Source organism: Cricetulus griseus, chromosome X (genome assembly GCF_003668045.3).
Source record: "Cricetulus griseus strain 17A/GY chromosome X, alternate assembly CriGri-PICRH-1.0, whole genome shotgun sequence".
NCBI lineage: Eukaryota > Metazoa > Chordata > Mammalia > Rodentia > Cricetidae > Cricetulus > Cricetulus griseus.
The window spans coordinates 80941131-80955439 of NC_048604.1; the positions used below are offsets into that span (position 1 = coordinate 80941131).

The 14309-nt window shown below is 35.5% G+C and overlaps 1 protein-coding gene across 1 annotated transcript in view; it reads left to right on the plus strand.

Annotated features, from left to right (window-relative positions):
• Positions 1–1698: 1698 nt before the first annotated feature.
• The window catches only part of Il1rapl1 (interleukin 1 receptor accessory protein like 1), a 634565-nt gene continuing 621954 nt past the window's right edge, over positions 1699–14309 (plus strand). The window contains exons 1-2 of the mRNA XM_035449741.1: positions 1699–1726; positions 4842–5121. Of these exons, the coding sequence (XP_035305632.1) occupies positions 1699–1726; positions 4842–5121 (308 nt within the window). The remainder of the gene's footprint in view (positions 1727–4841; positions 5122–14309) is intronic.

The window sequence follows — 14309 nt, forward strand, 5'->3', positions numbered from 1 at the left end:
GGATCCCAAAGTCCATTTGTGCTCTAGGGTTAAAGACTGGCTCCACTGTTAGATGTCCCATAGACCGTCTTAGCCTCCTAACTGGCACCCACATTCAGGGGTCTTGGTTTGGTCCCATGCTATTTCCCCAGCTTTATGACTAGGGTCTCCATGCTCTCACTAGGTCAGGTCAACTGTTTCTTGGGGTTTCTCCAGCACCATCTTGGCTCCTTTGCTCATCCCTCCTCCCTCTCAACAATTGGATTCCAGGAATATGGTTCAGGGCTTAGCTGTGGTGCCTGTTTCTGCTTCTAACAGCTACTGGATGAAGGCTCTAGGAATGGTAACCAAGGTAGACACCAATCTCATTATAGGGGAAGGGCATCAATGGCATTTTCTCCACCACTGCCTAGATTCTTAATTGGGGTCATCCCTGTGGATCCCCTAACATTTCCCCTGTGCCAGACCTCTCTCCAAACCTGTACTATCTCCCTCTATCAAGGCATCTCCTTTCTTGCCCTCCTCTATTCCTCCTTTGTCTCAGTCCTCTTGTTCTCCTCCCTCCTCTCCTTCTTTGACGGAATATGCGATCTTCTCTTGGTGTCCTCCTTGTTTCCTAGCTCTCTGGCTGTTACAAATAATGCTGCTATGAGCATACTTGAACATATGTCCTTATTGTATGAATGTGCATTCTATGGGTATATGCCCAAGAGAGGAATTGCTGTATCTTGAGGTAGACTGATTGCCATTTTCCTGAGAAACTGCCATACTGATTTCCAAAGTGGTTGTACAAGTTTGCACTCCCACCAGCAATGAAGGAGTGTTCCTTTTTCTCCACATCCTCTCTAGCATAGATTGTCATTGGTGTTTATGATTTTAGCCATTTTGACAGGAGTCACTATTTGCTTATATTATAGTTTACATAAGTGACCTGAAAAACTCTACAGGGATCTCTTATAGATGATAAACACCTTTAGCAAATTGGCATGATACAAGATTAACTCAAAAAACCAAAACCAGTAGCCCTACTATATACAGATGATAAATGCGCTGAGAAACAAGTCAGAGAAACATTGCCTTTTACAATAGCAGCTAACAACAAAAAATATCTTGGGATAATGTTAACCACAATTGTGAAAGACCTGTATAATAAGTCTTTAAAGAAAGAAATTAAAGAAGATAGCAAAACATGGAAAGATCTCCCTTGCTCTTGGATAGAAGGATCAACATAGCAAAAATGGCAATCTTGCCAAAAGCAATCTATAGATTCAGTGCAATTCCCATCAAAATCCCAGTACAATTCTTCACAGACCTTGAAAGAACAGTACTCAACTTCATATGGTTAAAAAAAAAAAAAAAAAAGGATAGCCAAAACAAGCCTGTACAATAAAGGAACTTCCTGAGGCATCAACATCCCTGACTTCAAGCTCTATTATAGAGCCATAGTCCTGAAAACAACTTGGTATTGGCACAAACATAGACAGGTAGACCAATGGTATCGAGTTGAAAATCTAGATATTAACTTGCACACCTACGAACAACTGATTTTTGACAAAGAAGCTAAAGCTATACAATGGAATAAAGAAAGCATCATCAACAAATGATGCTGGCATAAACTAGATGCTGGCATGTAGAAGACTGTAGATAGATCCATGTCTATTGCCATTCACAAAACTTAAGTCCAAATGGATCAAATACCTCAACATAAATTCAGCGACAATGGACCTCCTAAAAGAGAAGGTAGGTGGTACCCTCGAAAAAAATGGTACAGGAGACTGCTTTTGAACATAACTCCAGGAGCACAAACATTGAGATCAACAATAAATGGGACTTCCTGAAACTAAGAACCTTCTGTAAGGCAAAGACACAGTCAGCAAGACAAAATGGAGCACACAGACTGGGAAAAGATATTCACCAACCTCACATCTGACAGAAGGCTGATCACCAAAAATGTACAATTAACTTAAGAAGCTAGTCTCCAAAAGACCAAACAATCCAATTAGAAAGTGGGATACAGAACTAAATAATTCTCAACAGAGGAATCTAAAATGGCTGAAAGACACTTGAGAAATTGCTCAACATCCCTAGACATCAAGGAAATGCAGCTCAAAACCATTCTGAGATACCATCTTATTCCTGTCAGAAGATATAGAAATTTGAAAATTTACCTTGTAACTTACATAATCAGAAGTATCTAGAAACATGCTTTTTTAGTGATTTTCTAAATAAACTGACCTCATGTACTGAAATAAGGAAAATCTGAAGGAACTGAGTGAATCAATAGTAATTTTTGTCAAGAAAAGTAAAATAGTATGTGATAACATATTCTTTTAGGATTTGTGAAGTCTTTACTGCACAAGGTTAAAAAATAATTTGTTGTATAAACAATATCCTTTAGGGAGTTTCTGCTGTATATTTAAGTGAAATGTCATCATGATCCTAATTTATTTTCTACTAATTAATGGAAAATTGGATATATGGGATGAGTAAGAAAGAATTTCTAAAAATAATGTAAAATATTAGTAACATTGAAAGAGAAAACAATTTCATAATTTATTTAAATATTTATTCAGCTGAGGTGAGCAGTTGGCTGTTTAGACATATAGCAAGTCACAGGTCATTATTTGTTGTGGCCAGGCGTGTCTCAGCCCCAAACCATGGAAGCCACATGGTGCAGCCTGAGTGGGGCAGCGTGGACTTGGAAATTCCTGGCAATCCAATGGCGATAAAGACCAGACACAGATCATGTCATCTTTAGAGAGCTCTCAGTTCCATGATGCAAAATTGGAGTCTCTCTTTTATTCAGCATCGTCCTGGCTGTAATCTCACCATTTTTCCCTGACCCCAAGACCATTTCTCTCCCATCTTCCTAGACCCTATCAGCAGATCTCTCCACCTTCTCTCCTCCTATCCACATCACAGCCAAATACCTCCTAACTATCTCCTCACTGTCATGCAGATCTAGTCCTTTGCCTTGGTGCAGGCCTATTCAAATGCTTAGTTGTGTAGAGATGCAAAACTAGGGGACATTCTCCACTGAGGCTATGCCATTCAACAGTAAATCAGCTAGCATCTACAATGCAGACCAGAGTTTTGGAGCTTTGGACCCAGAGAAATCCTCTAATAGCACAATATTCGGCTCCTGAAAGTCATTGCTACAAAATAATAATTTGTCTGAAAAACAATGGTCCTAAGATTTTCTTTTTTTGGCTTTAATTTATGTGCATTGGTGTGAAGGTATCAGGTCCCCTGGAGCTGGAGTTACAGACAGTTATGAGCTTCCATGTGGGTGCTGGAAATTGAACCCAGGTCCTCTGGAAGAATAACCAGTGCTCTTAATCACTGAGCCATTTTTTCAGCCCATCTCCTAAGGTCTTTTTGGAAGTGGCTGCTTTGGGAAATATATAAAGCAAAACCTTACCCATTAGCTTTTTTTATTTTCCACCACAGTTTCTTCTTTATACTTTCCTCAATGCTCACAAAAGTCAGAGCCATAGCTGCTTATCCCTGTCTCCGATTGTGAGACTGCTACCAGAGCTCAACTCAATTTTATTTTTTTCCATATGGCTTAACTATAACATATTCATTTGTGAAGTTATCAGTATGGGTCTAATCATAGAATGAAACTACACTGTAATTTGATTAAAATTCTTATCATAAGTGGTCAAATTATAAAGAATTATCTAATGTAACAGGGGATTTCAATACTACAGTGATACTCTACTATTAAGGAAAAATATATTGTTCTGCTTGAGTTACCATTACTAAATATAATACCTGGAATGGCTTATGTAATGGTAGCTTACTTCTCCTGGTGCTGGTGTCTGGGAAGCCCAATATTAAGGTTCCATGAAATTCAGTTTTATTGATGGCCCTCTTTATCAGTGGCTACCTTCCTTCATTCTGTGTACTTACACAATGATCTCTTTGTGATCCCCAATGGAAGAAAAAAACAAGCTTTCATTTCTCTACATCTAAGGGCACTAATTCTATCAGAAGGAGCCACAGCCTTCTGACCTCATCTAATTCCAAGTACCCATACCTGGTCCCCTCTCCAAACACAAGCATATGGTGTGGTTATTGCTTTGATGTATGAAGGGGAGAGGCCTGCACAAACATTCAATTCACAGCAAAAGAGAATCTCAGTTGATAAGAGATTGGTTGCCATTGTCCAAATAAAAAAAAATTTAACTTCCAAGTAATGGATCCCAGAGCAGAGATGCAAGCATATTGGTAATGTATTGCCTTGCTTAACTGAGTGTTAGAAGTCAGTGTTTCTGCATTCTTGATGGTGGTACAACTGCTCCTAAGGTTGACAAAAAGCACTTTTTCTAAAGTTCTCTGGGGAAATATTCATTAGAAGATGTCTCACCTGAAGAACTACTAAAAAATTTACCAAGCTTCTAGGTATCATTCACTCCATGAGTCAGGTGCTGGGGAGGCATGTATACTGCAAAAATTTGCCAAGTAAACATGCTAGAAAAGTAATGTCTCTCCAGCCCCCTCTACTGACAAAGCTTCAATGCTGCAGAACAAAGGAAAAAATATTTTAAAGGCCCAGAATTATTTTTTACAGAGCAGGCTAAATAGTATATGTATAACCAAGTAACAATGAATAAATAATGAGCTTATTGATACAAACTAAAACTAAACATTGGAATGGGCAAGTAAACATTGCATTGTTTGCCAGCAGAATAAATGATTTTTGAGGACATTTCTCAGTGTTACTCTGTGTATAGAATAAATCTGACTCAATATATATGCTCTGTAAACATTTAAGTGAATGAATGAATAAATGAAAAAGTATGTTGTTAATTCTTTTCTCTAATGGTTCTCTCGTCTCTCCTTCTCTATTCCTGCAGCTGATGGATGCACTGATTGGTCTGTTGATATCAAGAAATACCAAGTTTTGGTGGGAGAGCCTGTTAGAATCAAGTGTGCACTCTTTTACGGCTATATCAGAACAAATTACTCCCTTGCCCAAAGTGCTGGACTCAGCTTAATGTGGTATAAAAGCTCTGGCCCAGGAGATTTTGAAGAACCCATCGCCTTTGATGGAAGCAGAATGAGCAAAGAAGAAGACTCTATTTGGTTCAGACCAACATTACTACAGGACAGTGGGCTTTATGCCTGTGTCATCAGGTACCTTTTAATGAAATTATTATTGACTAGATGAAACTACATAGTGTTTTCTAATACTTAAAGCTTCCTGCTGTCACTTTCAACTGTACATATTGTCTCAATATTTGCATGTGTTGCCATGTACTAAAATTTAGAATCTAAATCATAAAAAGATGGGATTGGAATTTATATTGAGACATTATTTCAAGCTTATGGAGAAAAAAGATACCATCTGGGTATCTACTTCTGTTGCCAGAAATTACTAAAGACTATGAAATAAAATTTATAGAGGAGGTAAAATGTTGCAAATAAAATGTAAGCAAAGTCTTGCAGAAAAGATGCATAGCTTATTGCTAAACGGGCGGTAACATTTTGTTATTGCCCTTCACATACAGACAGAGCAGAGACACCTCTGCAAACATGATTTAGGTAATAGTGGTGTGTGTGTGTGTGTGTGTGTGTGTGTACAGGAAAAAGGGTAATGTTGCCTTCTTAGTGAATATAAAGTTTCTGTCACAAAACCTTTTATTAGTGACAATTAGCAGTCAATTAAAAAAATCCAGAGTCTCTCTGGGAAAAGAACAAAGTTAGTAACAAGTGTTTGTTATTATCCTTAAAGAGATTAATTAATTACATATTTATATGTATTTTATCCTGGAATAAAAGATATGCAGCTTAAATAATAATAATGCATCTAAACAGTATCCGTTTAACACATTAACAGTTAAAAAAATCTCAGTTTAGGCATGTTTAGCCCTTCATGGGTGGTGAATCACACTTTCCATAAATGAGAGTGGATGCCATTACAAAGCTAACTATGAGGAAAGACGGTGTGTTTAAATCTATTTATTGACTTTTCTGAATTTTGGTATTTTGCTATATAATTAAAACTTTAAAGTAGATGTCTCTGAACTTTCAAAAAGTCTCAAAATTACCTAATTTTTCCTCTAATTAAAATTCAGTTTCTACTTCTGAAATTCTGATTAGCACTAAGCACTCCTGTTCTTAACAATCATCTCTGCACTGTCTGGTGACTTATGCTGGACCATGACCACAGTCATGTTAGGGTAATAAAATACCTGAAATCCACAGAAGAATTAAACAGAAAAACAATCTTTCAAAGCACAAAAACATGTATTAGAATTTAAAGAAATATAGTCAAATGAATGTTGTAATTGAGAAAGGTATCTAACACCTTTTTGAAAGAACAAATGCACTTTTCTTGGGCAATGCTTGTTCTTGTAGGTTCTAATGAACCTTTTACAATCAGCAATTACTGTTATCAGGAAAAGAGGTTATCTGTAAGAATTGATAAATGATTGCCATATTAATATAGGTAAGGAGTACTGTTTAGGCCACCTGCTCATGTGGACCATCATTTAATTTCATGTTTTCTATCTGTCACGTAAAAAATTCAGGTGACTATATAAAACACATAAATTCAGGATCATCGTTCATCTGAATTTATTCATGCTGACTTGTATTCAAATAATCATTTTTATCACTTGTTTTTGATGGTAAAATGATGTGTCACATTAGTAATCTGAATTTCAAAAGCACTGACCTGCAGTTCTTTTATATGTTTAAATATAACCTCTGATCCTATCCTTTGAGAAATTTCAATAAAATGACCCCTGGATTTAGACTTGCAAGGATGAATGAAAAGTTGACAATTTTCCAAAATGATGGCATTTGCCATCTGTTCATGTGTCTACATTTTAATGGAAGGTGAAACTGAAAGGCAAAAGGCTTAAAGTTTAATGCATGTCAAGCAGCATTCCAGAAGAAGTGACAAAGTGAGGAAATAGTAGTTCTTGCCACTGAAATTCAAGCATGCAATTGATTTGCAGCTCATGATGGCATGGCTTCCTTTTTCCAATTTGGAGAAAGATACTCAAAATCTATATAAAAAAGCATTTAAAACAGCATGGCTTGCTATTGATGGTTATGCGCCTAGGGGCTGTTAGTCGAGTCTCTGATATTTTGGCACTTTGTTAGCTATCAAGCAGGTCACAAACTGTCACGATTAGTTTCTGAATAATTCGCTAGCAAAGAAGTTTAGAAGTTTCAAAGCATTAGCTTCTAAGATAAGCTTCCAATTTTTCTCATAAGTATATGGTATTAACTTACCAGTGCCATAGTTTAACAAGCCTTATGTACAGCTAATTCATATTTATACCTAAATCTGTGCAGTGAAGTAGTATAAGTCACAGAAATATCTATGATTACTATTATTATAATAGAACAACACCACATAGTTGCTTGATTCATATAAAGTATTTTTATTAAGTTTCCCTTATTTTTATTTTAATGTTTTTATAAAATGAATGAATGACAGTAACAGTTTATTTCCATCATTACCATCTATAGAAATAAACATGCTTTATAAAAGAATACTGATGTTCACATATTCTTGACCTCCTAGTTTTAATTCATCACTTTCATGAATTATGCACAACTGGAAGTTTCCTATATAGAGCTGGCCAGCACACATATAAGCATTCCAATGCTCCAAATGGTGGCATATTGCAGATCTACGATTTTTATTCAAAATATAATTCTGAGTTTATTACAAAATTATAATGGGGAAGGAGAAATTATGTACAGCTGTATGGTGAAGCCTTTTCTAAGTTTTGCTCAGTGGTGACAGTTTTCAAAACTGTGGTCCAGTATCAGGAAGATAATGCCATGAAGGCAGTCAAGATATATAATAACACTACTGGTGCAAGTTCTCCTGATCATTCATAGCCATGTTCCTTCTGTATAATTCTACATGCAAGATGGAAGCTGTCTTATAGTACATGATCTATTAGATTTGGATTTTTCACTCACTACAACTCCTTCGAATTGCATTAAAATTTTTGCATTTCTCTTTATTCTTGTATGGTGTTTATTGATTTATTAGTTCACTGAACAGCATCTGGTCTATTTCTGTAAGGCAGGTAAAGCTATAACTTCTTCCCTTAGTAATAACCCAATCCTCTAGTCTCAGGACAGCGGGAATTGTGTATTTAGTGATCAGTCTGGGTTTCCTAAGAAAACCCTATCTCAAGATGGCAAGTAAACTAAAACAAAACAAACAAGCAAAAAATACCTATAAATTTTAAAATTAAAATTTAGTTTTACTTTTTATGGCACAAATATGCCAGAAGAAATATAAGTGATAAGATTGTTATGCTAGAATTTAAAAAGAAATCTGTCAAACTCATTGTCTTACTTTCCCATTTCTGTGAAGAGACACCATGACCAACAAAACATATAAAAGGGAGCATTTAATTGCAGAATGGCTTACAGCTTCAGAGGTTTAATCCATGATCATCATGGTGGACAGTATGGTAGCAGACAAGCAGGCATGGTGCTGAAGCAGTAGCAGAGCGCTTACATTTTTGTCCTCAAGTTGGAGAAAGAGACAGTGTCTGGGCTTAGCCTGAGCTTTGGAAACCTCAAGGCCCACGCCCAGCAATACACCTCTCTCAACAAAGTCACCCCTCCTAACCCTTCTCAAATACTGCCACTCCCTGCAGGCCAAGCACTCAAATGGGGGCCATTCTCATTCAAACCAGCATAATAGTTGACAAAGTGACTTTACCATGTTCCTACTGGCAATGCCCAGGTGATAGTGTTCACCAATAATTGCACTACTTTGTCATGAATCCCGTTCTAGTAGGTTTCTTGTGGCATCTCATTATGATTTTAATTTTCATTGCTCTAATAGTTATTTTAATGATGGTTAATATCTTTTTGCACTAATTCACCATCTTTGTCTTCTTCAGTAGAATTTCTGAGAATACATTTGTCTATTATTTTGTAATTGAATTGCATCTGTCATCCTTGCTGAGTTTTGAAAAATCTTTGCATACCTAGATTCCAATTGCTTTATGAATATGTGATTTGCAAATGCTTTCTCCCATGATGCCGTTGTTCATCATTTTAATGTCTTTTGCAGAACATAGCTTTTAGTTTTGATGATGCTTGTTATGAAGTGTTCTATGCATTGGTAATACTTTCATGCGAAGTGAAACTTTTGCTTCTACCTGATTTTTAACATTTCATTGCTACATATATTATATTTATGACTGATTCATTTCAAGCCAATGTCTATATAAGATGTGACCTTATATTTCAGTGGTTTTAATGTGCAGATAGACTTAAATTTCTAATAGAGTGAGTCCTCATTCTTCCTTTTCAAAACCACTCATGGAAAATATGCCGCAAAATTGTTGCAGTTATTTAGGTACTATACAATTTATAGCATCCATGAAAATTTTAACATATTAATGCCTGCAAAAATTAACCCTGTTGTAATTTTATGGCAATTGTGTGAAACTTGTTAATTGATTTGAGTAGAACTCATGTCTTAACTAGGTGGAGTCCTGGATCTATGAATGCAGTAGAATTTTCTATTTATTTAGATCTTTTACTTTAGTTTCTTTCATCAGCATTCTGTCGTTTAAAATATGCATCTATTATAAACATCTTAGTATGTTGTACCTAAGTATTTCTGTTCCTTAGTGTATTGGTAAAATGTATTTTTATTTTGATTTTAATATGTATATTTTAAAATATAGGAATAGCATAACTTCTATGCCAACAATTTCTAAATCATGATTTTTCTCAGTCATTATAATGTGCTTTTACAATATCTAACTCTTTTTACATTGTCTTGATTTCGATTTGGAAATCAAATGATTCTCATTTAGTATTTATACTACATGTTGAATATCTATCAAAAAGTATTTAGAGAAATTCATTTACTTATTCATTCATATAACAAATATCTTTCGATAATTTTGTGATAAATAATGTGCTGATGTTAAGATACAAAGATTTTAAAACTTTTATCCATTCAAGTAGTTGACATAAGAGAAAATAAATCTTCAATAACTTGCTATAGATACTATGAAAATAGTTACAATATTAGATATTTTCCCTCTTACAACTAAAAATCTTGGTGTAACATGAGAAGACCACCTAAAATACGTCTGAAAAGTGGAAAAGGCTTCTCCAATGGCATGGAAATGCAGTGGGTTTTTTTTTTTTGGTTTTTAATGTATTTATTTTACATCCCAACCAGTTTCACCTCCCTTCTTTCTTCCCATTCCTCCCACTTCCCCTCCATGTCCCCCATCCATTCTTGTCTTGTTTCTGTTCAGAAAGGGGCCGGCCTTCCATGGGTATCGAGAAACCATGGTATATCAAGTTATGGTAAGACTATGTACATCCCCTTGTATTAATGCTGGGAAAGGCAATCCAGAAGGAGGAATAGGCTCCTAAGAGTCAATCAAAGTCTAAGGGTAGACCCTGCTCTCATTGTTAGAAGTCACACAGAAGACCAAGCTACACAACAGTCACATAAACATAGAGGGCCTAGTTCTGTCCCATGCAGGCTCCCTAGTTTCTGGTTCAAACTCTGTGAGTTCCTATGAGCCAGGTTAGTTTTTTTTGTTTGTTTGTTTTTGTTTTTTTCCGTGGGTTTTCTTGCAATGGCCTAGACACCTCTGGCTCATAAAGTCCTTCCTCCTTCTCTTCAGCAGGTTTTCCTGAACTCAGCCTAATGTTTGTCTGTTTCCATCAGTTACTGGATGAAGGCCCTAGGATGACAATTGGGCCAGGCACCAATCTGATCACAGGAGATGACCAGTTCAAGCTACATATCCATTATTGCTAGGTGTCTTAGCTGGGGTCATCTTTGTAGATTCCTGGGAGTTTCCCTTGTACCAGGTTTCTACCTGATCCCAAATGTCCCCTTTTCCAGAACCATGCGGCTTGCTCTATGAAGAATAATGCATGAATTTTCACCTTTATTTAATTTCCTGAGATTAATCTTTTGGGTTCATTCCAATAATATATACTTATTTCCAGAAGAAAATCCAGTTTTATGTTTATTTTTTCTCTGCCTGTCCCAAATTGCTCAAAGATACGTATACTAATGATTGATTGTGAGGAGATGACAACCCATAACATAATGACTTAAAACAAAACCTATTTACTTTAACACTATATGCAATATAGACTGAACTCACGCTGATGGCCATTTTGAGGTAGTCACTTATGGATAAGCCTCCTCCATATATACATTTTCAGAACCTTTTTCTTTGTCTTCATGTGGTCTTTCCAACAGGATAACCATATTTCATATGAGTGAGAACTTGTAAGCTGACATATTTGCTTATCTCATTCTTACATACCCCTTGAGCCAAGTCTAAAGGTAACATGTAAGCAACCTTCACAAAGGCTTACATTCAGTGAGATCTGGAAAACTTTCAATGTCTACAAAATAGCACCAGACTAGAATCTACACATATGGTCTTCTAAAAATACTCATCTTATTCTTTAGCTGATTTCCAAAGTCATATTAAGACATCAGAGTCAGGTTAGAAACAAATTCTTGTATTTTCTATGTCAGTTCTAGATGTAAAAAGAAAAAGATGTAAGTTGAAGTCTTTAAGAAAGATTTTAAGTCTTTAGTAGATGATATATTGAAACTGCATAACAATAAATTGGGCATTCTTCTACCTCTTTTTGTTGAGAAAATCTCTCATCGTAATAGGCTTCCATGAGATTTTCCCATTACATAACTCAGATAATGTTTGGAAATGATACTAAAGTGATAGTCAACCTTGAACTGATACTGTTTAACTTTCTTCCTACAAGCCTGAAGACTTTTCTAAAGGATTGAATTAGTTTGGAATAGGGAAATAATTAACTAAATTGCTTTTTGCTCTATTTTATTCTCTCAAAAAATATAACCAATTGCTATGTATAAAGCTAAAATCAATGTGAATTGCTTATTTTACTTAGACATTTTTACCATCCAGGCAATAATATTTTCAACATCATAACCTGATTTTCTTACTAGGAAGACGAAATTCATTACTCTAGAGTGAAAGGGAGATAGGTTCTTAGTACACGAGATATTAGGAAAGCAGTATCTAACTTTTCAAATATTCTATGAGTGAGAAAACTTTGAAATGATTTAATATTAAGAACAAACATGCACATTTTAAAGAAATTTCAACAATTAATTTATAGTTACTAGGATGCTGAAATGATACATTTCTTACAAATAATCAGTTACATAAATTTGATGTGATATAACTGATAAGCATGAGAAATGCTTAATTTAATTAATCAATTCATTCATTAATTTATCTACTGCATTTCTGGAGATCTAACAGGAGACCTCATGCATGATAAGCAAGAAGTCCTAACCAACAGAGGAAATTATTAAATTACAAAGTGCTAGTCATGAGATGTGTAATACAGTAAAACTTTATTTGCTAGTTGTACTTTGGTCCTATTTTAATGTGTTTCCTTAATTTATTGAAAATAACTACTGAAAAAAAACTGCTGAGCCACCAGAGCTGAACAACTTGACTCATATCACTGGGCACCTCAGTAGAAGGAGAAAACAAACACCCCAAAGTTGTCCTCTAACCTTCAAAAGTGTGCCATGGCATTCTCCAAAACACACAGCACACACACACACACACACACACACACACACACACACACACACACACACACACAGAGAGAGAGAGAGAGAGAGAGAGAGAGAGAGAGAGAGAGAGAGCAATTGAAAATAAGGAACTCTAATGCTGAACTGGTAGATTGACAGGCCTAATAATAGCCACCAACCAATAAAACTTCATATATGAATGAAAAATTAAATATGAAGCAGCTATCAGCATGCAAGCTTCTTAGAAATTCTAAGTGTGCATTCTATTGCTGAATAAACATGGTAAGTAGTGTCAATAAAAGTGGCTAAGAGGGAACTGACTCTTAGCAAAGCTCAGAAAGAGCCTGTACTTTGAGTAATTTGCAAGAGAAGGCTCTTGGACAGAGAAAGTCCAAATGAGAAAGAAAAGTTTCATATTAATAAAGACATAGAGCAAAGGTCAGATGCTGAAAATTTTAGATTTTGCAAGCTGTATAGTCTCGATCATAACTACTCTATTATGCTATTATAATTAGACACCATCTGTACACACCTAAGAAACAATGAACATTATTCGGTTGTAATAAAAGAACTTACATAACTAAGTTGTGCTGCAAGTTTGGATTCACAACCATAGTTTACAACCTCCTGATACAGAAAAGTCTACAAACAGTTAAATCAAGAGCAACAATTATTGCTACTCTAAAACATAAAAGTCAGAACATATTCATAAAAGTTCAAACAGAATTTTTATATGTCATGGTTAGAAAGACAATTTTCAGTACTAAAGAAGGAAATAGATGCTGAGATCTAAATGGTAAGCAGTTATCAAGCAGGAAATATTAAGCAAAACCAATTTTGTGAAGTGATATTGCAGGCATTGTATGAATGTTTTATAAACATTCTGAAACATGGGAAATGGGCAGTGATTTTTTACAATAATAGGGATATGAATCAATGGGTAACATTTTTAAATGATTAATGGCAGTAATGATGAAACAAAAAATGGACTCCAAATTATTTTGTTAGAAATAAATCCACTAAAGTTTATACTTACATGGAAATATTTTAAGTGAGATCAGATGTTGTTGTGGGAAACAAGGAAAAGAGACACTTAAGAGGTGTGCATTAATGCTTTCCCATAAAAACCTAAAGGTTTTCTCCAAAAAGCCTTCGAATAAGTAGGATCTTGGGTAGCGTTACCTCATCATGCTCTTCCAGGCAACATTTCAATAAATAAAACATGGGGTCATGGGCCTATTTGGATTATCTGCCTATGTTATCAAGTTTGCTTTGGACTATTAATTTTTTCAGGGCAGATATTTACTTTCCTTTTTTCACCTCTGCTTAAACATACGTGACTGATAAGATCTGAACAGAGAAAACTCTTTGGACCAACATTTACAATTTTACCAATTAAAGGAAGGCTTTGAACACAAAAAGAAACTTATAAATAAAAATAGTCTAAACAGGCACTGGAGAGAGTGTGTGGCTGTTAAAAGTAGGTGTTCTTGCACAGAATCCAAGTTTGATCCTGAGCACCCACATGTGGTGGCTAAGAACTGCCTGTAATTGTAAATGTCAGGGACTAGATACTCTCTTCTGGCCTCTACATTCACTGCATAGATGTAGACAGACCCATATCCTGACACACATGTATACAGATAACTAAAAAGAAAAAGAAAAACTATAAGGGACTGCAGCGATGCCTCAGAAGAGCATTTGCTTCTCTTTTAGAGAAAGGGTTCAGTTCCAATACCTATGTGGCAGT